This window comes from Diabrotica virgifera, chromosome 7 (assembly GCF_917563875.1).
Source record: "Diabrotica virgifera virgifera chromosome 7, PGI_DIABVI_V3a".
In the NCBI taxonomy this organism is placed as follows: Eukaryota; Metazoa; Arthropoda; class Insecta; order Coleoptera; family Chrysomelidae; genus Diabrotica; species Diabrotica virgifera.
In genome coordinates, this window is record NC_065449.1 from 174,969,581 (window position 1) to 174,996,001 (window position 26,421).

Sequence of the window (26,421 nt, forward strand, 5' to 3'; positions counted from 1 at the left end):
GCAAGTGAAAACACCAGAGATGGAGATAAAATACAAAGAACAAAGAAAACGAACTAAAAGAATCATAAGAGCAAAGAAAAGAAAGTACAAGGAAGATAAATTGAAATGCATAGAGGAAAACTATAAAAATGAAGAAGTCAGAAACTTATATCAAGGAGTAAAAAAATGAGAAAAGGGGGTTCCAAAGAAAACCTGTACACTAAAAAAGCAAAAATGTAAGGAATTTAGTAAGCGACGAAGAAATACTGAACAGATGGAGAGAATACTTCGAAGAGCTTCTAAATGAAATTACCAAAACAGAATATGCAGAATAAGAAGAAGAAGAAGAAGAAGAACCGAATGAAAGTATTGATCAGGAAGAAATATAGGAAAGACCGCCTAATGAAAAAGAAATAACAAGTTTCGTGGAGAACTCTACTCACAGTTCAAATTCCCACCCGCGCCCGCGCTGGCCGTTACTAATTTTCCAGCACTTTTATTCCTAGGTAAAAATCAAAATCCGGCCCTGGTTATCTGTTTATAATAACATTAATTATATTATAATAAAGTTTTCTACTTTCAGCTGATTCTGTTTATTAATATGCTTTATTTTCCTGTAGAAATACACCATTCAAAATAATATTATATTGTTTTGTTTCCACCTACTGTAAAACCTGCTTTGTTTATTTCCGATATCACACAAGTTTTTATCACTTTACACAAGAATTTAATTACTTATCGTTGGGATTACTATTATTTTTCAGTAAACATCTACTCTTATGTAAAATCGTCCAATAAACACGATGGTTTAACTATTTTTCCGCTAGCTACTGTAGTTTTCGAGAAAATTGCGTAAAATCTCCTATTTTACAATTTTCCGGATTTCCTTGCATTTTCTCGCAAAAAAGCACATCTATTTTTATATAAAATCGTCCAATAAACACCATGGTTTGATTATTTTTCCGCTAGCCACTGTAGTTTTCGAGAAAATTGCGGAAAATCTCTATTTTACGGTTTTTCCGGATTTCCCGGCATTTTCTCGCAAAAAAGCACATCTATTTTTATGTAAAATCGTCCAATAAACACGATGGTTTTATTATTTTTTCGCTAGCTACTGTAGTTGTCGAGAAAATTGCGAAAAATCACTGTTTTACGATTTTTCCGGATTTCCCGGCATTTTCTCGCAAAGAAGCACATCTATTTTTATGTAAAATCGTCCAATAAACACGATGGTTTGATTATTTTTCCGCTAGCTATTGTAGTTTTCAAGAAAACTGCAGAAAAGCTCTATTTTACGATTTTTCGGATTTCCCGGCATTTTCTCGCAAAGAAGCACATCTATTTTTATGTAAAATCGTCCAATAAACACCATGGTTTGATTATTTTTCCGCTAGCCACTGTAGTTTTCGAGAAAATTGCGGAAAATCTCTATTTTACGGTTTTTCCGGATTTCCCGGCATTTTCTCGCAAAAAAGCACATCTATTTTTATGGAAAATCGTCCAATAAACACGATGGTTTTATTATTTTTTCGCTAGCTACTGTAGTTGTCGAGAAAATTGCGAAAAATCACTATTTTACGATTTTTCCGGATTTCCCGGCATTTTCTCGCAAAGAAGCACATCTATTTTTATGTAAAATCGTCCAATAAACACGATGGTTTGATTATTTTTCCGATAGCTATTGTAGTTTTCAAGAAAACTGCAGAAAAGCTCTATTTTACGATTTTTCGGATTTCCCGGCATTTTCTCGCAAAACTAATTTCAGATTCGGATTCCTGAGGGTCGAAAACATATTTGCAAAAGGTTTTCGTCTTCTTTGCCAATTTTGAGCAGTTGAGAATATTTCAGTGGACTACACTCAAAGCAACGAAATATTTTAAACAAAGTGAAATATTAGATCCTTTTTCTGGTTTCTGGAGCCTAGTTTTGACAATTTATTTTTATTTATATTAAAAAATACTATATTTTTTTTATTAGAGTTGTAGTACCTAATAAAGTAATAATAGTGGAATATCAAAGAAACCGTAAACCGATACTCTTCGGCAGGCCTGTTGTGTTTACATTTCACCGAAACCCAACCCAAATGTCTGATGAAGACATGGAGTAGAGATAGACGTTTAAAACGTAAAAGACATTAACGTAATATTCTCAATAATATTCTCTTTTTTCATTTTTTTCTTTTATCCGTTTTTTAAATCATTTGTAACGCCTTTGTGGTTCAGTGGTAGGAGAGCCTGCCTTTGGATCCAAGGGTTGTTAGTTCGTATCTCAGCTGGGTTGGGAATTTTTCTTTATTAAAAATTAATAAATAAAAAAAATTCTGTCCTTGTGGGATCGGTACTCACCGGAAGGACCGCAGACGTTCGGATACAATTAGCGGTTTGTTGTAGACAGTTAAGTCGACTTAACTAGGTAACAAGACATTTACTCAACAAACACACCACATACTACATCTTACTGAGAAATCATTTGTATCATTCCAATGGCCTTAGATATCGAGGCATAGATATAAGCTAAATTAAAAAAATATCATATATATTTTTTGTATTATTTTAGGTAAATCAGAAGACTCCTTCCAAATACCTATGAAGTTATCTTTTGCAGTTGAGAAAACTATCAAACAAAACGATGAAAAATTAGGAAACGATGTTTTAGAAGGATGTCACAATCTAGTTGGTAGAAGCAAAATACCTTTATGTTATATGAATTCTAAACCTCCATCTAATTCAACTTTTCCACGAAGTTGTAGAGAAGTTAAGGAAAGCGGTAAGTTGTTATTTATAAAAAATGATTCATTATCAGCTTCTTCTTTTTCTTCTTCTTCTTCTTTTTCTTCTTCTTCTTCTTCTTATTCTTTTTTTTTTCTTCTTCTGGATCTTCATCATAACCCTGGATGGGTGTTTACCTAGCTGGATATGTCTTCTATTCAATTATCTCTTATGTTTTTCTTCTCCATTGTCTTATGTCCACGGTTTTAGGTCATCTTCCACGTCATCCAACCATCTCGTTATGGGCCTTCCTTGGTTTCGCCTTCCTATCGGCTTCCATTGTAATATTTTATTTGTTGTTTTTTCATCGTCTTACCTCTACACATAACAGTCTTTGACTTTTCACAAATACGTAGTTCAATATCGTAACCTTCATTCATTTCTCCTGATTCTCCATGTGCTGTCTTCCTCTTGCACCGGGCCATATATCTGAGTTGGGCGTTGGGTTTCATTCCTTTTCCTCATTACCCAGGTTTCACAATCATAGGTTACTACGGGTCCAATTAATATTCTGTAGATAACATTTTGCTTTTGTTGTCTTTGGTAGACTTTTTCCTGACATGACATTACCCTGAACACAATACAAAGAAAATAAAAATGTATACCATTTTTATTCAGTTGCAATGCGAAGCCAAAACCGTCTTAATTTTTACCTACATTAGAGAGTGCAGCCAGCACTCTTATCGACAATTTCACGTCTTGTTAGGGGCTCTTCAGAGAATGCATAGGCTGCTTTCTCTACTCCAGGTAAAAATTCTCTGAAGAGCCTCTAACAAGAGGTGAAATCGTCGATAAGAGTGCTGGCTGCACTCTCTAATCTAGGTAAAAATTAAGACGGTTTTGGCTTCGCATTGCAACTGAATAAAGAAAATGGTATACATTTTTATTTTATATTAGTATTACTCCTATAGAGTAACTAGGTCCATTTTCCGTTGGAACTTTACCAAGCTGCACACGGGGGTTGTGAATTGCATAGTGTAGAATTCCTTCCCTTTTGTCTTCACTGCAGCATCCATCTGGATTGCATATTGTAGAACCCTTGGAGGTGTCACCAGGAAAATGGGTCAATAAGTTTTTCAATTAAAAATCTTTTAAAAATATTTTATTTTACAAATAATTTTATTAGGTTGAAAAACTTAGTTTTACAATACAAAGAGTTTCTAGGGGCTGTAGTTAAAAGTAGATTTATTCCGAAGTTTTTAGCGCTCTGGTCTAGAATAAAAAGGTATCACAATTTTTTGTGAAACAAACTATCACATAAAAACCAAATATTTTGGATTTAACATGTCCACACATTAAAAATGCTTTAGACCACTCATCAGCATGTCTATTAAGCTAGAATAGCCATTTCATAAGGGACCCATGAGACTAATCCTAAATTTTTTTGCTATTTTATTGCTAATTTATTACGAAAATGAAAAATTTATTGCTTCAAACCCTTCAGAGAAACAGGTAGCTATTCCAGCTTAATATTAAGCTAGAAAAGCCAACATTCATTTTTCCGGAACGAAATTAGATAGAGGGTCGCTTCCGGCGGCATATTTTATTGCTAATTAATTGCTGAAAGATTGGGTATAAAATAATTTACAAACTCACCCCCTTCAACCCCTACCGTTATCATCATTACCCGGCATCCACAAAAAGTGAAAATAACCAGTTTCAAAAACTGAAACCAATTGGGTATTTTTTTGCTTATTAATTACTATAGCTCCACGTCAAGAATGAATTTTTTCTTCATTCTCTAACGAGCAATAATGGCTACTTCGGTTGAATACTTAAGTTACAATACCCAACACTCCTATTTCAGGAACGAAAGTAGATAGAGGGTCGCTTCCGGCGGCAAATTTTATTGCTAATTAATTGCTGAAATATGGGGTATACAAGAATTTAAAAACTCACCCCCACCAACCCCTGCCGTTATCATCGTTCCCCGTATTTCACAAAGAGTGAAAATAACCAGTTTAAGGACTTAAAACCAAGTGGGTATTTTTTGCTAATTAATTTCCGCAGGTCTAGGCCAAAAATTAATTTTTTGCTTCATCCTCTAACGAGCAACAATGGCTACTTTGGTTGAATACTTAAGCTACAACACTCAACACTCCAACCCCTACCGTTATCATCATTCCCTGCATTTCACAAAAAGTGAAAATAACCAGTTTAAAGACCTAAAAAGGGTAATAAAATATGACGCTGGAAGCGACCCTCTATCTGCTTTCGTTCCTGAAATAGGAGTGTTGGGTATTATAGCTTAAGTATTCAACCGCAGTAGCCATTGCTGCTCGTTAAGGGATGAAGCAAAAAATTCATTTTTATGGCATAAACCAGCAGCAATTACTTATACCCTATTCCACGAACATACGCCTGTTTTGGATTACTTCGACAACGAATATTTTACTGTGCAAAATAAGAAGAACCAAAGTAAATTGCAAATTACATTGTTGTATATTGGAATAATTATTAGCGCCATTTACTTTCGTACTTCTTATGTTGCACAGTAAAATATTCATTGTCGAATAATCTAAAACAGGTATGTTCGTGGAATGGCCCATAGCAAGAAAATACCCACTTGGTGTTAGGTTTTTAACTGGTTATTTTCACTTTTTGTGAAATCTGGGGAATGATGATATCGGTAGGGGTTGAAGGGGGTGAGTTTGTAAATTGTTGTATACTCATTTTTCAGCCATTAATTAGCAATAAAATATGCCGCTGGAATCGACTCTCTATCTGCTTTCATTCCTGAAATAGGAGTGTTGAGTATTGTAGCTTAAGTATTCAACCGCAGTAGCCATTGTTGCTCGTTAGGGGATGAAGCAAAAAAAATAGTTTTTGGCGTGAACCTGCAGCAGTTACTTAGGAAAATATACCCACTTGGTCTTAGGTTTTTAAACTTGTTATTTTTCACTTTCTGTGAAATCCGGCGAATGATGATAACGGTAGGGTTGGAGGGGGCGAGTTTGTAAATTGTTGTATACCCTATCTTTCAGCAATGAACTAGCAATAAAATATGCCACTGGAAGCGATCCCCTATCTGCTTTCGTTCCTGAAATGGGAGTGTTGGGTATTGTAGCTTAAGTATTAATCTGCAGTAGCCATTGTTTCTCGTTAGGGGATGAAGCAAAAAATTTGTTTTTTGCGTAGACCTGCAGCAATTATTTAGCAAAAAATACCCAATTGGTTTTAAATCTTTAAACTGGTTATTTTCACTCTTTGTGAAATCCGGGGAGCGATGATAACGGTAGGGGTTGGTGGGGGTGAGTTTCTAAATTCTTGTATACCCCATGTTTCAGGAACTAATTAGCAATAAAATGTGATGCCGGAAGCGACCCTCTGTTTCGTTCCTGAAATAGGAGTGTTGGATATTGTAACTTAAGTATTCAACCGCAGTAGCCATTGTTGCTCGTTAGGGGATGAAGCAGAAATTAATTTTTGGCGTAGACCTATAGTAGTAATTAATTAGCAAAAAAATACCCAATTGGTTTTAGTTTTTGAAACTGTTGTTTTCACTTTTTGTGGATTCCGGGGAATAATGATAACGGTAGGGGTTGAAGGGGGTGAGTTTGTAAATTCTTGTATACCCAATCTTTCAGCAATCAATTAGCAATAAAATATGCCGCTGAAAGCGACCCTCTGTAATAATTTCGTTCCGGAAATATGAATGTTGGCTATTCTAGTTAATATTAAGCTGGAATAGCCACCTGTTGCTCTAAAGGGGTTGAAGCAATAAATTTTTAATTCTCGTAATAAATTAGCAATTAATTAGGAATAAAATAGCCTGCCGGAAGCGACTCTCTATCTACTTTCGTCCCGGATATATGAATTTTGGCTATTCTACCTTAATATTAAGCTGGAATAGCCACCTGTTTCTCTGAAGGGGATGAAGAAATAAATTTTTAATTTGCGTAATAAATAAGCAATAAAATAGCAAAAAAATATGGGTTAACGCTCATGGCTGCCTTATGAAATGGCTATTCTAGCTTAATAGACATCTCATCAGCGGTAAAAAACTCTAAATCTGTGGAATTTTGAGAATCAACACCGATTTTAATGAAAATTTGGATTTAAGCTCGGTTGACCCTTCTTTCTAAATCTACCCTATGCCGAACCGCGCTTTTGCCCTGGGGGTGAAAACATCCCCATCTAGGGGATGAAAATTGTTCAATCGAAATTGCTTTGGAAATCGATAGAGTGACCAATTTTGAGTAAATTTTGTTCAGAACTTTTTACTATTTTTAAAATTGATACTTTCCAAGTTGTTAGCGATTTAAACTATGCATTTTTCATGGAAAAACTCAAGTTTTATAAAGGTTTTTCGTGAATAACTTAAAACAATTTAGTTTTATAAACAAGTCGTTAAAAACAAAATTGTGGATAATAAAAAAACAAAGAGAATTGCGTCGGAAAGTCCTATGTAAACCCAATAACGACTGAGTTATTGCTCTTTAAAGGATAGATATTTTCGAAGAACTTCGAAATGGAGAACATTCAAAACAGTTTTTTTATAAGAACTGACTGACTTATGATGAAAATAAAATCGCTCTCTGCTTTTTTCTTTTTGAAATGTAAAAATTAATCTCTCGTCAATACAATCCTAATTGAAATGAATAGCTTCCCACTGGAAATTAACTTTATTCCGATATAACTGATACGTTCCATGTGATTTGGCCGGTTTGGGATGCTTAGTTTAAACAAAATAGTTGATTAAATAAAAAATGATATTTTTATTATTAAAAAAACAAGTGAATTTTTCTTAAATAAACCTAAAAGTATTTATGATACAAAAACAAAAAAATCATAATTTTCAGTAAAAGAAATCCTACAATAATTATTTGAAACATTTTTTTATATTATGAATACTTTTAGATTTATTTAAGAAAAATGCCCATTTTTTTAAATATAAAAATGTAATTTTCTATTTACTCAGCTATTTTTTTTAAACTAAGCATTTCAAACCATCCGAATCACATGGATCGTATCAATTATACCTAAATAAAGTTATAGGTCTGGATCCCACGTATGGAAAAAAAGTTGATTAATAGGAAGCTGAAAATTTGTTAATAGCTTAAGGGTGTCTAGTCGGACAAACTTTGATATATGGGAACACTGGAACAGGGGAAGTTTTAATTGTGGAACAGGTTAAAAATTTGGAAGGTCAGACCACGAAAACGGTACATGTATTTTGTCCGACAGAACAGACTTAAACTCTCCGAACAGAGATTAAATTCTCATGAAAAAATCAGACTGCTACTTATCACCAAATGGGCGTTTTAATGAGTGGAACATGTAGAATATGTCAAATGACAGGAATTATGACAGGTGTTAAATAGCAGTCTGATTTTTGCATGAGAGTTTAATCTCTGTTCGGAGAGTTTAAGTCTATTCTGTCGCACAAAATAATTGTGCCGTTTTCGTGGTCTGACCGTTCCAAATTTTTAACCTGTTCCACAATTAAAACTGTCCCTGTTCCAGTGTTCCCATACATCAAAGTTTATCCGACTATACACCCTTAAGCTATTAACAAATTTTCAGCTTGCTATTAATCAACTTTTTTTCATACGTGGGATCCAGACCTATTAATTTCAAGTGGAAAGCTATTTATTTCGATTAGTTTTGCAATGACGAAGGTTTTAATTTTTACATTTCAAAACGAAAGTAGGAGAGAGCGGCGGTATTTTCATCATAAGTGTGTAATTACGTAGGATGTAAAAGACGTGAGTAGCGATAAATACGTTTATTGATATAGACGAACACAAGGATATATTTCAATCCCGGGAGAACCGCCGAACACTGTAACTGATAAATGATACGCGATTAGCTGAAGACTGAATGAGAACTCTCTTTCTAGGCCCAAGAGCCTAGTTTTATAGAAGCTTAAATTGGGTCATAGGTGACGCTAGTCCCCCGTGATTTGTATATCTAATTAAGGTAAATAATTCTACTTTTGTCAGCAGTTTCGTGACATTTCCAAATTATATTGTTGATAATTGACCAATTTGTATCTAAACTAATTAATCTACGTGCGTGAATATAAAATAAATAAATTCGTGCGGTCTACTGGGTGATAAAATAATTCTGTTCAATATCGAATATGAATTCTGAATATTTATTATTGGACATACTGCCCGCCGGAAGCTGTCCCAAGTATCAGTGTTCGAGGTTTACAAGTATAACATAAATATAAAATATAACAACCATATCTCCAATATGACAACATACATAATTTATTAATTAGTAGTTTAAGAATAATCAATATTTTTCCAACTGTTAACTTAGCTTTCACCGTCCGACTCTATATTTAGATCAAAATTGGGACTACTAGATGAAAAAGTGTTGAGGGGGATGTCGGCTTTGGAAGTCGACGGGGAGGCGTCTTTCCGGTTACGAGCTAAAGAAGTTACCTCGTGGTCGGGTGTCTGCCTAAGTGCTTTGCCTGAGCGACATTTTCGTATACCAGGACAGTATCTCCACAATATGAGCAGAGCAATCACCACAATCGAAGTAATGACCCCGGTGGCCGTTAAATAAGTCCAATGTGACTCATGTATCTTTCGCCAGGGCGTATGCGCTACTTCTTGCTCCAGACTTTCTTCGTCCAATAGTATAGTACGGAATTCATCGCCTTGTGTGTTAATGTGTGTGGGTTGAATCGTATTTAACAGATGTCTTGGCATCGTCAGCAACTGCGCTACAGGAGTGATCGGAGTCTTCAGGTAGCTGGTTATCGCTGTCTCCACCCCGCTGCTAGTGGGGAGTAATGTAATGTTTTTCGTTTGGGCGATGCATCGGGGCGAGAGTTTCAGAAATGAGACTCGCTCCAGAACTCTTTCGTTCCGATTTCCATCACAGATAATGGACAGGTGTATCGGAATCGGTGTGATTATTAACCAAAGGTTGGGTGTACCCATCTTACTCCACTGAGCTTGATGTATTGCCCGGGTAACCACTGGACATGTGCTATTCTTAGATCGCTCATAAATTTCTTCCAGTATACAGTTTGGTTTGGTATCCATATTCATTACGGCCGTTGGAGAGCACGCTATCTGTGCCCGTGCCAGCTGTAAGCATCTTGCTTTATCTTCTGCGGTCAATTCGAAGCTTTATCTTCTCGACCTTAAGTGGTATCGCGGTGATCTTGAGCATGCTGTAATTATTTCTCCCTGTCACTATGAAGTAGCCGATGACCTTTATATACTTGTCGTCATGGCTGACCTCTGTTTCTATAATGGGTTGTCGTCGTATTTCCACTCCTTGTGGTAGTATCTTCCCCGCTCTTTCTATTAACTTGGTTATTTGACCCGGCTTTATTATATCAACGAAATGGCCGTGGTTGTAGTGCAGGTTTAATATTCCCTCGTAAAATTGAATATATTCGTTTATGAACTCCGTAACTTGTAATGCTATGGTTTGTATTCGTAACGTGCTATATTCGGTTTCTAGTCTTAATGCTTTGTCTTCTACTTCATTGAGTCCTTTTGATATTTCTTGTAGGCCTGTGAATAGTGCCTTGTTAAACTTGTTCATCTGTTCATTTATCCTCATCTCCGTGTGGTTTATTGACGTTATTGTCTCTAACATTATCTTTGCCTGATGCTGTGACCCCTTTATTAATTCTCTCTGGTTTTTGTCTAGTGTCTCAATGTCACTATAGGCTTCGTCGTTCACTCCAAATATGGAGGTTAATATTGTGCCTAATATTCCTCTTTTTTCTCTTCCTTTTATTTCTACTGTCAACGCTTCACTTATTGACTCCGCCTTCCTTTGTCCTTCCTCTAACTTCCCTATTATCTCCTTACAATTTACGATTTTTGTCTCTTGGCACAGATCCCGTATGCCTTGTATCATACTTCCTATCAGTTGATGCTCCTTTTGAACTCTTCCTTTTTCGATTAGCACTTTTATTCGGAATGTTCCTCGATCTATGTAAACCTCTCCAAGGTCTTCAGTAAATAACCCTGGTTCCGGATTATATATTTTATACAGTTCTGCATTCATGGGTTTCAATAGTGTTAAAAACATTATTGCGATTAATATTTTCTTCCATCTTGATCCTGATGAATTCTTTGGTTTTTCCTGTTTCTCTTCTTCTAATTTTATCAGCTTATGTATAGGTCTTTTTGTTATTTTCCCGTTAGCCTTTCTCACTGACACTACTCTGGTTAATCCCTCCGCTCCAGTGTGTGTTTCTATTACCCTTGCTAGTGGCCATCTACCTGGAGGTGTATCCTCTTCCTTAATTATGACTATTTCTTCTTTTTTTATGTTTGGGTGTGTTTTATGCCATTTATTCCTTTGTTGTAACTGTTGCAGGTACTCTTGCCTCCAAATCTTCCAGAAATCCCTTTTTATTTTTTCCAATATTCGCCACCTTGCTGGCATCTTCAAGTACGTCGTGAGCTCTTCTTCCCGATTCGGTGATACAATTTCTTTCCCTATAAGGAAGTGAGCTGGTGTGATTGCTATTTTTCCTTCTGGGTCTTCTGATGATTCACATAATGGTCTCGAATTCATACAGGCTTCTATTTGTGTTAGCACCGTACTCAGTTCTTCATATGTCAGTACTGTTTCCCCTATGATTCTTTTCAGATGATATTTCATTATTCGCACGGCGCTTCCCCACAATCCTCCGAAGTGTGGCGCATATGCAGGTATGACGTGCCACTGGGTGCCTAGTGCAATTAATCCTTGTTTTATCTCGTCCTCTAGGTTTTGATCTTCTTTTTTTAGTAAGTTTGCCGTTCCTACGAATGTGGTTCCGTTATCACTGTAAATGTTGACGCACTGTCCTCTGCGTGCCGTAAATCTTTTGAACGCCGCAATAAATGCATCTGTAGACATATCACTTACTACCTCAAGATGTACTGCCTTTGTTGACAGACACACAAATACTGCAATGTATCCTTTATAACTCCTTTGTCCTCTGCCTTTCGTAGTACTTATTTTTATCGGCCCGGCGTAATCTATCCCTGTATTCGTGAAAGGATGACTCGGGTTCACTCTGTCCTCCGGCAGGTCTCCCATTAACTGTTGTGCTACTTGTCCTTTATACCTCCTACACTTTATACATTTAGTTAACTGACTTTTCACGGTTCTTCTTCCGTTTATTATCCAATATTTCCTCTTTATGTATTGTAATGTCTGTTGTAGTCCGCTATGTAGATTTTTTGTATGACTGTCCGATATAATTAACTTTGTTAATGCGCTGTCCTTAGGTAAAATTATAGGATGTTTTTCCGCGTACTGTAGCTTCGTGTGCCTTAGCCTTCCGGTGACTCTTAGAATCCCTTGTTTATTCAGGAACGGTACCAATGATGCTAATTTGTTTTTCCTGTCTAGTTGCTGTTTTTTTCCAGTTTATTTATTTCTAGCTTGAAGTTGTTAATTTGTGTGAGTTTTATCACTTTTAACAATGTTTCCTCTAATTCTCGGAGTGTAAGTTGTCCTTGAGTTTTGTCCTTCTTTCTGCAGTTGTTTGCAAATCTCATACAATATGATACCACTCTTCTCATTTTTTCTAAATTCGAAAATTTCTCGCATATGTCTTCCTTTATCGTTACCATGTGCGTCGTTACTTTCGTTTTGACTTCCTCCTCATTTGTTTCAGGTATATCCTCTGCCGGTAACCTCAGTGCTTTTTTACTCGTTAGCCAAGTTGGTCCCTTCCACCATAACTCTGCTTCTAATAACTCTGAAGCTGTACTTCCACGTGAGAGGATGTCCGCTGGGTTTTCTTTCGTATCCACTTTATGCCAATTTTCTGGCGCTATAACTCCTTTTATCTCCTCTACTCTGTTGGCGACGAACATTTTCCATCTTTTTGATGATCCCTTTATCCAAGCCAGGGTTATTGTTGAGTCCGACCATGCATATATTGCCATGTTTTCCCTGTTCAATGCTTGTAGGGTTTTCTTCATTAAATTTGCTAATAGTACCGCGGCACACAATTCCAATCTTGGTAATGTCGTTTTCCCTTTCAATGGTGCGACTTTAGATTTTGCTATCAATAGATTTGTTTTAATTTCCGGGTCTAATACCCTAGAATAAATAACCGCTCCATATCCTTTCAGAGACGCATCTGCGAATCCATGTAGTTCTACTCTGTTTGTTTTATTTAAATTGTTCCACCTGGATAATGTTACTCTCTCAAGATTTATTAATTGTGCCTGATATGCTTTCCACCGGCTTTGTTGCGCGCTAGTTAATTCTTTGTCCCAACTGGTCTTTTGCTCCCAAAGTTTTTGTATGAACATTTTCGCCTGAATTACTACTGGTGCTATCCATCCTAATGGGTCATATAGTTTTGCTACTTCTGACAGTATGTGTCTTTTCGTTATTTTCTTTGTCGTCGTTATTTCTATCTTGAATCTGATTGTATCTTTTTTGGGTGACCAATGTATTCCTAACGTCTTTCGTATTTCTTCTTGCTTGAATGCTTTTGAGTCTACATTCCTCATTTCTTCCGGTACGTTCTCCATTATTTTTTCTTCGTTGCTCAACCATTTTCTAAGTGTAAATCCACCTTTCTTAAAAATTTGTATTAGCTCCTTTCGGGCTGCTTCTGCCTCTTTTAACGTCTCCGCTCCTCCTAATATATCGTCTACATACATATTTTCTTTTATTATTTTCGCTGCTGTAGGGAAATTCCCTCCTTCATCCTCTTGTAACTGTTGTATTGTTCTTAATGCTAAAAATGGTGCTGCGGCCGTGCCGTATGTCACCGTCTTCAATTTATATTCTTGCACTGGATCCTTTGTGTTCTTTCTCCAGAGTATTTTTTGATACATTTGGTCTTCTTCTGGCATTCTGATCTGTCTAAACATTTTCTCCAGATCCGCTGAGTATGCTACCTTATGGGATCTCCATCTCAATAGTATATCTGTCAAATCCTGTTGTAATTTTGGCCCCGTGTGCATAATATCATTTAGGCTTACTGTTGATGAGCTTTTATTTGATGCATCAAACACGGCTCTTATTTTTGTTGTAGTGCTGTCCTCCTTTCTCACTGGATGATGAGGTAGGTAGTAACCTCCTCCCTGGACTTCCGCTATTGCCATATGACCTTGGTTTTCATAATCTTCCATGAATTGTCTGTAATTCGTTTCTAACTGTTTGTATTTTGTTAACGTCCTTTCAAGTTGCATCAATCTGGCGAATGCCTGCTGCTTAGATTCTCCTAACTTTGTGACGTCTTCCTTAAACGGAATTCTCACTTCGTATCTACCTTCTTCATTTCTTTTTACTGTCTGACGATACATTTCTTCACATTCTTGCTCTTCTACTGATAAACTTGTTTCTTGATTCACTTCTTCTAATTCCCAGAATTTCTTTATTTGTATGTCCATTTCTTGTCTGGATATCATACAGCATACTTCTGCTTTAGTAGTCTCCCTTTCTTTCGCTATCCCCGAAATTATCCATCCTAGTTTGGTGTTTTGACTTAGTAGTCCATTACTTCTTGTGTGCATCCCTTCTGTCAATATGTAACTATATTCTTTTACTCCTAGCAATAAGTCTATTTTTCCTACCCTGTAGTATCTTGGGTCTGCCAGTAGCACATTCTTCTCGTTGTAATCCTGTAGGACTATGTCCTGTTCCGGTAAATCCCTTGTTATTTTCGGTAGTACCAGTGCCTCTATTTCCATCTCGAAGTCACTTTGGTAATGATTTCCGATCAATAGTTTCATACTCCAGTTGGCTGTCTTTTCCCCTGACGAGCCTATTCCGGATATGGTCGCCTGTATTGGCTGCCTTTTTGTTCCTAGCGCCGTCGCCGCTTGTTCCGTTATAAATGCACATTGTGACCCTTGGTCGATCAATGCTCTCATTATGTGAGGCTCTCCATTCGCATCCCTAACGCGTACCACTGCTGTGGCTAGTAATGCTTCACCTTCCTTATGGCTTGCACAGTTAACTGAGTTCTGTCCTCTTTGCTGTGTGTTGTTGTTTCTTTGCCCATTGTTCCCTTGCGTATTGTCTCGTCTTCCGTTATTTTGTTCTCTGGCATTGTTGGAATAATTATTTCCTCCTCTGTACCTGTCCGCTTGGTACCCGTTTCTTCTACTGTTTGATTCTCTTTCATTTCTTTCCTGTATTTGTTCTCCTCTTGTTTCATTTGTGTTTCTTCTGTTGCCTGTGTTTCCTGTTTCATAATGCAACGTTTGGTGGTGGTCTCCGCCACAGTGTTTGCACCTAACCTGTGAAAAGCATTGTTTCTCCTTCTTATGTGCTAGACAATTCGCACACCATTCTTTTTCTCGTATTATCCTGTTCCGCTCTTTTACCTTGAGTTCCAGAAATTCTCTGCAGTATGGTACTCCGTGATCTCCGTTGCATATCACGCAACCCATTCTTGTTTTCTTACCCGTTCCTCCTTGTTTCTCTTGTCTCTTTTCTGACTCCAGCAGTTCCAGTGTTTGGAATCGTCGCTGTAGAAACGTTTGTGTTGACTTGAACGTCGGTATCTCTCTACTGTCTCCGCTGTGGTTTTCGTATAGTCTCCTTGTCTCATTGTCCCATTTTGTTATGCTAATTCGCGCTATCAATGGGCTCCACGCTTCCGTGTCTGTTCCCAACCCTCCTATGGCTTCCAGGCACTCATGGAAGGTGTCATGTAGTGATTTCAGTGCTCTAGCGGAAGAATCCTTTACTTCCTGTGCTAGTAACATCCTGTCTATTAGTTTAAACAGTATCATCCTCGGATTCTCATATCTTTCCTTTAACATGTTCCATGCCACTTCGTAGTTGGCTTCTGATATGTGCAAGTGTTGTATCATCCTGTGGGCTTCCCCTCTTACTTGTGTTTTGAGGTACTGCATCTTCTCTGCTCTCGACAACTGTTCGTTTTCATGTATTACCTTTGTAAACAGATCGTGGAAAGTTCTCCACGTTTCATATCTTCCTTCATACACCGGGATTTTTACCCGCGGTAATGTTACTTCCTCTCTTCTCTGTGTGCTGTCTGGTCGTTGCATTGCAGGCCGCATTTTCTTTATCGTTTCCCTGACCTTCCTCCTTAGCTGATCTATCCTCTCTACTTCGTCACTGTCTATAACGTCTAGCTCATCATTTACTGTTGCTTCTATGATGAGTGTGTTTATTTTCTCCATGTGTTCTTTCAATTCTGCTTGCAGTTCTTCATCGTACTGCAACTCCTGTTCATATTCTTGTAATAATTCCTCGATTTTTTGTTTTCTTATTTGTATCTCCTTTCCTTTTGTTGTCTTTCCTCTTTTCAATATTCTTCCATATTCTTCCAATAGGGTTTTTCCCTCAATATATGTCTTAAAAACCTGCTCGTAGTATTTTGTTTCGAAGTACTTTTCTTTCGTTACTCCGCTATCTACTAATTTCTCGTGGTTATGCCCAAACCTTGTCCAATAATCCTCTAATCTATCCTGACGCTCTTTAATGTATTGTTGATTCTTGCGAGATCCAGGGTCTCTCTTAAGAGACGACACCTGTTTAGAAATCTCTCCTCCAAGCTCAGCTTGCTTGTTCTGTAACGCTTCCATGTTTAAATCCACGTACTTTCTATTTTATGCAGTAATAAATGTTTTTACCGTATTTTTTCGTAACTATTTATATTTTCAATTTACTGTGATTCACCTTTTGCTGAATCGTAAATAGTAATTCTGTAGACCTTGCTGAGGTTTGCTTATTTATCTGTAGGTCAGTGTTATATGTGGGTTAATGTCAATCAAAGTATTATGTTGCACAGTTATAAATAGAATAATAAGAATACAACCTCTGTATTACGATGAGTATTTAAAATAATGCGATCTAAAATTATGTAAATGAAATACCAAGCACTATGAAATTATTAGGGTATAATGTTTTTTCTTTATCAACTTGTAACATAAAGAAATAGGTAGGTAGTAAATATTTGTAGGGCTAACCGTTTATTATTATTATATAGTCAAAGTATAGTTAATATATAAGGCAAATATAGTTAGAATCAATAAATAAATATATGCAAATATAGTTAACAAAAATAAAAGAGTAAATAGTTAGTAAATATTTAAATTTATTTGAATGGCAACTATTGTATAGAATGCACTAAAATTTTTGTAAATATGTATAGGTCGAATAATTCGGTTTAAAATTGGAAAGAATATTGCGTTATACGATACGAAATAGTTGGAAAAATGTTAATTTGTTCAAAAACTTACGGTTTTTTTTTTCTTTTTTATGTTTCTGGACTGGCTCTGCATGCGCACCTGGATATGCCCTCTGACCTGCAGTTTTCTTTCTGGATCTGCAGTAACTCTTCTGGGTACGGCTTCTGGCCTGTAGTTTTCTGGATACGGCTTCTGGCCTGTAGTTGTCTGGTTACGGCTTCTGACCTGTAGTTTTCTGGATACGGCTTCTGACCTGTATTTTTCTGGTTACGGCTTCTGACCTGTATTTTTCTTGATACGGCTTCTGACCTGTATTTTTCTGGTTACGGCTTCTGACCGGTATTTTTCTGGATACGGCTTCTGACCTGTATTTTTCTGGTTACGGCTTCTGACCGTTATTTTTCTGGATACGGCTTCTGACCTGTATTTTTCTGGATACGGCTTCTGACCTGTATTTTTCTGGATACGGCTTCGGACCTGTATTTTTCTGGTTACGGCTTCTGACCGTTATTTTTCTGGATACGGCTTCTGACCTGTATTTTTCTGGATACGGCTTCTGACCTGTAGTTTTCTGGATACGGCTTCTGCTTCGCTCGGGTTCTGTTCTCCCGGGCCTAGTGTCCTCTATTTGCTACTGATTTCGATTGGTGTGGACTGTACTTGTAGGCCTCCTTTTTTTCTCGATAAGGCCCATGTGTAAATACGTAGGTAGCGATAAATACGTTTATTGATATAGACGAACACAAGGATATATTTCAATCCCGGGAGAACCGCCGAACACTGTAACTGATAAATGATACGCGATTAGCTGAAGACTGAATGAGAACCCTCTTTCTAGGCCCAAGAGCCTAGTTTTATAGAAGCTTAAATTGGGTCATAGGTGACGCTAGTCCCCCGTGATTTGTATATCTAATTAAGGTAAATAATTCTACTTTTGTCAGCAGTTTCGTGACATTTCCAAATTATATTGTTGATAATTGACCAATTTGTATCTAAACTAATTAATCTACGTGCGTGAATATAAAATAAATAAATTCGTGCGGTCTACTGGGTGATAAAATAATTCTGTTCAATATCGAATATGAATTCTGAATATTTATTATTGGACAATAAGTCAGTCAGTTCTTCTGCAAAAAACTTTTGTTAGAGCTTGTTTGAAAGGTTATTAAATGGGCTTTAAAAGATGTTTTATAAATTTTTCTAAAAAATTGCACTACGTTCGAGTTATTTGAGATTAAAGGTTCTACACTTCGATATTATTCGAAAATAACCATCCTTTAAAGAACAATAAGTCAGTCGTTATTGGGTTTACGTTACGTACGTCTCTCAGACGCAGGTCTGTTTATTTTTTTATTAGCTACAATTTTATTCTTTATAATTTTTTCTATAAAACTAAAATTTTTATGTTATTTATATGAAAAACCATTATAAAACATGAGTTTTTTCAATAAAAAATGCATAGCTTCAATCGCTAATAAATTGGAAAATATCAACTTTGCAAAAAAAGCTTATAGAAAAAAATTTACTCAGAATTGGTCAGTCTATCGACTTTCATTGTTATTTTGATTAAAAAAATTTTCATCTTCTAGATGCGGTTGCGGTTGTTTTCACCCCCGGGGCGAAAGCGCGGTTCGGCATAGGGTAGATTTTGACAAAGGTTTTCATTTACTATTGAATGAAGTTTATACTTTGTGCGATTCATATTCTATTTGACTCCATTTACGTTTATTTATTGTTTAATATTTATAATTTCAGGAAGAAATATATCTGGAATCTATGAAATTAAGCCTAGAACTAGCAGTAAACCATTTGCTGTCCTTTGTGATATGGAAACCAAGGGAGGAGGATGGACCCATCTTCAAAAAAGATTCGATGGTACGGAAGATTTCTACCTACCATGGAGAGACTACAAGCATGGTTTTGGTAATCTGAATGGAGAGTTCTGGATTGGACTTGAAAATATATATCACATGACAGGTAACCGCCAATATTTATTAATTAGTATATTGATCCATACTGAGAAGGTTATATATGTGGTTATATTATATTACACGAGCGGGACACCCTCAAAAAAGCGCTTAGTTTTGAAGATACTGACCACGGATGGCCGAAGGGCCACGTTTATTCATACTTTATATTTTCGAGGGTGCTGAAAGCGATAATGAGGTTTATTTTAAATTTCATGTGGGAGAAGATTGTCAAAATCGTAATTTTAACCTAAAAATGAAAAAAAAAATGAAATCACGTTTTTTTGCGTTTACCTCGCTACAACTCTGTTCCGTTTTAATATTTTTTTTCTGAAATTTTTACAGTGTATAGCTCTAATATTTCTGAAGACAACGGTACCTGTTTCAAGCTTTTATTCTTATCCTGATAAAGGTTATGAATTTTTCAAAGGAAAAGGTGCGGATTTGTGCATTGCAAAGTTTAATTGCAAAAGTTGTGTGACAAAGTTTAAAATTTAGCTTTTTAATTACGTTTATGTTAAAATAAAGAGTACAAAGAAGTTTTATGGAAAGTTTTAGATCAAAATGTTTTATAGAAAAAAAAATGGTGCAACTTTTAATGTAGACATTAGAAATGACCAATATAACGCTTATTTTTCGAGGTACTGACCAAGGGTGGAGAATGGCTAATTTTAGTCTTAGATTATGTTTTTGACCGTGATGAAAACGAAAATAAAATTTATTTTAAATTTTAGGTGGGGGAATACTTTCAAAATTGTAATTGTACCCTAAAAATAAAAAAAAATAAATCACGTTTTTTCGCGTTTAGCTCGCTACAACTCTGGTCCATTTTAATGTGTTTTCTAAACTTTCTACACTAAATATCACTCACTTTTTTTGAAGACAATGGTTTCTGCTTTAAGCTTTTAGTCTTCTTCTAGTAAAAGTTATAAATATTTTAAAGTACAAGGTGCAGATTCGTGAATTGCAAAGTTTAATCGCAAAATTTGACTGACAAAATTTGAAATATAAATTTTAAATTAAATTCAAAAATAAAACATAAGTACAGAAAAGTTTTCTGGAAAGTTTTGGATCAAAAGGTTTTATAGAAAACAAATGGTGCAACGTTTAACATCTGCGTTATAAATCCCCAAAATAACGCTAATTTTTCGAGATATTGATCATTGGTGGTGAATGGCTAATTTTGGTCTTACTTTATGTTTTTGATGGTGCCGAAAACGAAAATCAAGTTTATTTTGAATTTTAGGTGGGAGAAGATTGTCAAAATTGCTATTTTGCCCTAAAAATAAAAAAAAAGTTAAACCACGTTTTTCTTAAAATTAAAATTTGCACCATATTTTTTCTATAACACATCTAGACCTAAAACTCCCAATAAAACTTCTTTGAACTCTATGGTTTAACATAAACATAATCAAATAGATAAATTTTAAATTTTGTCACTTAATTTTTGCGATTTAACTCTGCAATTCACGAATCTGCACCTTTAATTTTTTAAAATTCATAACTTTTGCAAAGAAAAGACTGAAAGACTACAGTTATTTTCATAGTCCTCACAAAGGTAAGAAATATATGCCGTAGAAATTTTAGAAAAAAAAATATTAAAATGAAACCGAGTTGTAGCGAGTTAAACGTAAAAATTCGTGACTTCACTTTTTTTTCATTTTTAGGTTAAAATTGTGATTTTAACAATGTTCCGTCACATAAAATTCAAAATAAACCTCTTTTTCATTGTCAGCACTATCGAAAACATAAAATAAGATCAAAATTAGCCATTCACCTCCCATGGTCAGTATCTCGAAAAATAACCGTTATATTGGGGATTTCTAATGTCGATAATAAAAGTTGCACTATTTTTTTTTATATAACATTTTTATCAAAAATTTTTCAGAAAAGTTCTTTGTACGCTCTACTTTAACATAAACGTAATTAAAAGGCTAAATTTTAAATTTCGTCACTCAACTTTTACGATTAAACTTTGCAATGCACAAATCCGTACCTTTACCTTTGAAAAATTCATAACCTTTATCAGAATAAGAATTAAAGCTTAAAGCAAGTATCGTTGTCTTAAAAAATGTTAGAGCTATATACTGTAAAAGTTTTGGAAAAAAAATATTAACATTGAACAGAGTGGTAGCGAGGTAAACGCAAAAAAACGTGATTTATTTTTTTTTATATTCAGGTTATAATTGCGATTTTGACAATGTTCCCCCACATAAAATTCAAAATAAACCTTATTTTCGTTTTTAGCACCCCCGAAAATATAAAGTATGAATAAAATTAGCCCTTCGGCCCTCCGTGGTCAGCACCTGGTCATTTTAGGGGTATCTCCCGCTCGCCTATTAGTAGAGTCACTGAAGGTTTTCACCTCCGATTTCGTTGAACCTTCATCGATTTTCATGAAAATTGGTGAGTAGTTAGAAGATACTTCAAGGAACAAAGGTAATATGATGCCAACTTGCGCTTTTACCCTGGGGGTGGATGCCACCCCTCCTCGGGGTTGAAATTTTTTTTATTAAAAATAATACCAGAAATCGATAGAAGGGCAACTTCTAAGAAAAATGTGTTATGGCCCATTCCACGAACATGCGCCTGTTTTGGATTAAGTCTACAACGAATATTTTACTGTGCAACTTAAGAAGTACGAAAGTAAATGGCGCTAATTAGGGGAGTGCAATTAGAACGAAAAGATACAATGTTTCGGAAAAAATCAAACAAGGTTATATTTTTCTAAAACTTTTTTTGTTAGTTTATAAATATGTTAAAGTAAAAAGTTCTACTCACAAATTTCGCCGCTAATTGTTTATTAATTGTTTAAACAATAACAATTTTTTGTATAAATAATGTTAAGAATATGGGTGAATTCAACATTTTATTTTGATAAAAAATGTTTTTATTTTAGCTTTGATTATGCTGAACCCGAATCTGACATTACAATTTGCAAATTCAAAATGGCGGATTCAAAATGGCGAAGTTTTTCCTAAAAATCCTTTACATATATGTGGATATATATGTGTTTGTTTACATATATGTGGATATTTTTGAGAGGTTGCTGAACCGAAATCAAATTTTGATAATTTAAATTATAAAATGGCAGATCCAAAATGGCGGATAACTTAAAAAATAGTTGTAAAATCATAATTTCTTTACAAAATGTATTTATTTCTACATATATTTATTTCTGAGAGCTTTGATAAACCTAACTTAAATGTTAACATTATAAACTATAAAATGGCGGATCCAAAATGCGGATTTTCTAAAAAGAACATAAAAAATAACATTTTTCTAAAACATTTATTGTCTTTATTTTTAACAGGTTGTTGAATCTGAATTAAAGATTAAAAATTTAAATTTCAAAATGGCGAATCCAAAATGGCGGATATTTAAATGAAAAACAAGTAGAATCCAATCAAAAAAATATGGAATTTCATTCTTAAAAAAAGATAAACAAATAATTTTCACAATAATATTAAAAATTTAAATGAACTAGAAAGAAAGAACAAATTATTCAAAATCTATCTCTTCAATATCACCTCCAACTACGCTGACATCTTCGCTTTCTTCAATTTCTTGTTCATTTAAAACGGGACAATTCAAACAGTCTTGTCCGAAACAATGAGAATAATATTGATAAAATATAATATTTTATATTTGCATATTAAGTGTTAGACCATGCACAGCTATTTATGACGAATAACTTTCTTCATAAAATTAATAATAAAACAGTTATCTTAAATAATAAGTGAAAATAATGCTGTTGGGTATAATTAATTTGAAACAATATTTAAAAAAAAACAAATTTTCGATTAGAAGAATATAATTAGGTATTGGAACATAGTTTTTAATTCCAAACAACTTTTCTTTATAAAAATTTTCGATATTGTGAAATATACAGGTACTTTACTCTTGAGTGAAATTCATATTTTTTAAAATACCTCGTAGAAAATTAACAAAATTTGATACTTGATGGTTGCATCTTATGTTATATACGATGCAGAGTATTTTATAAAGAATAACTTTTTTTCGTAAAACTGATATTAAAAAAGTTATCAATAGGTTCCAAGTTACGCAGACATACTGTATAAGAGATAAAAAAATTTTTTTTGTTGAAGATTTATTATTGCTGAAGCTTATTATTAAATGTATTTTAGGTAAGTTTTACAGAAAAAGTTTTGATCACTCTGTATATACATTGTTTCAGCTGGTAATTTTCGGTTTTTGTATTACATTTTTGTTATCTTTCTTAGTTTTCTCAAAAAAAAATTATTTATTTGATCTTTAAACTAAAATAATTCAGTGCTTTTTAAAGATTTCATCCTAAGCTTTAAAAAGATATCAAAAAAATTGAATTAGATTTATTCAAGCTTGAGTAATACCGTCTTAAAGTGGTGGGAATTCTGTAAAACTACGAAGTTTTCAAAAATTACATTTTTTGAGACACCGTATTATTTGAATTAAATTTTTGAGATTTTTTTTGAATGAAACATCGTTTAGTAAGATGATTGAGAGGTAAGTTGTGCAAATTTGAGAGTTTTATAAGTAAAATTGTATTAGTTACACATTTTTAAATCATTTTTAAACAAAATTCATGTAAGGCTCACTTTCCGCCCACACCGTACTTATGTCCATACATTTTATTTCTCTTTATTACAACCATAAGATAGCTTATTTGATCTTCTTTCAGGTCCAATTTGTAAAATTTCTTTTGATCCATTAGTTAAAGAATTACATTAAAAAAACTCAACCGTGCACTTCTTCCAACGCTAGTTTACAGTGCGCCAATGTGTGTGAGAAGTGTGACTTTAGCGTTATAAATAAAAAATTACAGAAGCTAGAGATTTAATTTTAGAAAAATCTTTATATAGGGTTTTTTTGTAAAATTTTCTGAGTTTTTCAATGGTCAAGTCAGTTTTTTTCTAAAAATTACATTTTCGGAGTTATTTAAAAAAACATCTAACTTCGCTGTTCATTTGTTTAATAAAAAATGAAGCACCCACTTCTCGAGTAGAACTTTTTGATATGTTGTTTATTAAACATTTCTTAATAAAATTACAAAAAGTTTTATCTTGTTTGATTTTTTCCGAAGTGAAAATCTAAACGCACTCCCCTAAATAATTATTCCAATAAACAACAATGTAATTTGCAATTTACTTTCGTTCTTCTTATTTTGCACAGTAAAATATTCGTTGTCGAAATAATCCAAAACAGGCGTGTGTTCGTGGAATAGGCTATATATAAATTTATTAACATAAATCAATACTTTTTGAGTTATAGGTCTGGATCCCGCGTATGAAAAAAAAAGTTGATTAATAGCAAGCTGAAAATTTGTTAATAGCTTAAGGGTGTCTAGTCGGACAAACTTTGATATATGGGAACACTGGAACAGGGGAAGTTTTAATTGTGGAACAGGTTAAATATTTGGAACGGTCAGACCACGGAAACGGCACATGTATTTTGTCCGACAGAACAGACTTAAACTCTCCGAACAGAGATTAAACTCTAATGCAAAAATCAGACTGCTACTTATCACCAAATGGGCGTTTTAATGAGTGGAACATGTAGAATATGTCAAATGCCAGGAATAATGACAGGTGATAAATAGCAGTCTGCTTTTTGCGTGAGAGTTTAATCTCTGTTCGGAGAGTTTAAGTCTATTCTGTCGGACAAAATAAATGTGCCGTTTTCGTGGTATGACCGCTCCAAATTTTTAACCTGTTCCACAATTAAAACGGCCCCTGTTCCAGTGTTCCCGTATATCAAAGTTTATCCGACTAGACACCCTTAAGCTATTAACAAATTTTCAGCTTGCTATTAATCAACTTTTTTTTCATACGCGGGATCCAGACCTATTATTAAATATAGAAGATTTTATTTTTTCTTAAAAAAATGCATGTTTTAAAGCTGTTTTTCACGTATTACTCAAAAACTATAAGCTTCTGTAAAAAAGCTATTATTACCAAAGTTAAAGATAATACAAAATTTAATACACTTCCCACTTAAAGAACTAAACTAATGTTATTTCAAAGTGAGTTATGGGTAATTGAATATATATTTTTTTCGACAAGTACTCAAATCTAAGTATTCAGGCTTACATAATGGAAAAACGATGCATTTTATAGAATATACTTGTTAAACACTTGTCAAAGTACTTTGGAATACCTATCAAATGAGCTCCAGTAAAAGTTAATAGCATCAAAATTAAGCAAGTTATGATGAAAATAAGAGATCCCTTTCGATTTTTTTAGGAAAAAGTGAAAAATAAAATATACGCCATTTCCACAAAAATTAAAATTTGTAGTAATGCTCACAAGAATTTCTTTAGGTTAACATAGTTAATGATTTCAACAATTTTGACCGGTTTATAATGTATATTTTTGAAAAAAAGGTATAGTTAATTTAAAATAATCAGAATTTTTAAAATTATCGTACTTTTCATTTTCTTTTGATAATATCTCCAAAAATACTTAATATCCGTAAAAAATTATATATAATTGAACTGTAGATTTTTCTGTTAAAAATACTATACCCATTTTACTATTTCCGTAGAGTAAAAAATAACCGAGATAGAACCGTTTAAAATTTCAATTTTGCTGCGAGAACCATGTAACCGGGCCATTTAACCTTGTATTTTTAAAAAAGTAAGAGGTTTAAAAGACTAATTTCATCGTTTTTAATAGCTCTTGGAATAAACTTTTAATTAGTTATTAGGTGAACCTGATATCTTAAAAATTAACGGAGTTATTTACAAAAAAACAATAACATTTTTTGAAAAAAATTTTAAAAGATACATTTTGAAACATTTTTGTTGCATAAATTTTAATGATATTCACTGGTTCGAGGGCCCATTTGATAGATATTTCTATGAACTTTAGCAAATGTTTAATAAATTTATGTTATAAAATGCATCATTTCCCGGTATTTAATACTTAGATTTGGGTACTCGACGAAAGAAATATACATTCAATCACCTATAACTCACTTTTAGTTAACATTACAAGGTTTTTGTAGTAAGGTGTTCTTTTGATTTTTTATTAGCCTCAGTTTTGGTAATAATAACTTTTTTGTAAAAACTTATAGTTTTTGAGTTATTTATGAAAAATCGGTTAAAAACATGCATTTTTCTCACGAAAAATTAAAAATTTTGATCTTTAAAAATTCAAAAAGTTTTGATTTATTTTAGTAACTCTATATAACAAATTTTGCTTATAATTTGTGCCTCTATCGAATTGTGGTGTTATTTTTAATAAAATAATTTTCACCCCCAGGAAAGGTGGCATCCACCCCCAGGCTTAAAACCACTCACCAATTTTCATGGAAATCGATTAAGGTTCAACGAAATCGTAGGTAATAGCTCATATCCCCTTCAGTGACTGCACTATATATGTGGTTATATTTTTCATACTTCTAAAACTGTTTTTTGTGGGCATGTTTAATTTGAAGTAGCTATTTAGCCACAATTATTATTGATGTAACGAAAATTACATTTTTTTTAAATTAATTTATTATGCCTCTACAACTAATGGTCATTTGACCATTGACATGGTACAGTGATTTCGTAATCAGATAGTGTAATATCTGTAATTACATTTTTAATTGACA

The 26,421-nt window shown here is 34.2% G+C and overlaps 1 protein-coding gene across 2 annotated transcripts in view; it reads left to right on the forward strand.

Moving 5' to 3' along the window:
- The window catches only part of LOC126887983 (microfibril-associated glycoprotein 4-like), a 66,892-nt gene that overhangs the window by 27,044 nt on the left and 13,427 nt on the right, over positions 1-26,421 (forward strand). For both annotated transcript variants that reach the window (XM_050655955.1, XM_050655956.1), the window contains exons 3-4: positions 2,536-2,745; positions 18,614-18,835. In XM_050655955.1, coding sequence (XP_050511912.1) covers positions 2,536-2,745; positions 18,614-18,835 — 432 coding nt within the window. The remainder of the gene's footprint in view (positions 1-2,535; positions 2,746-18,613; positions 18,836-26,421) is intronic.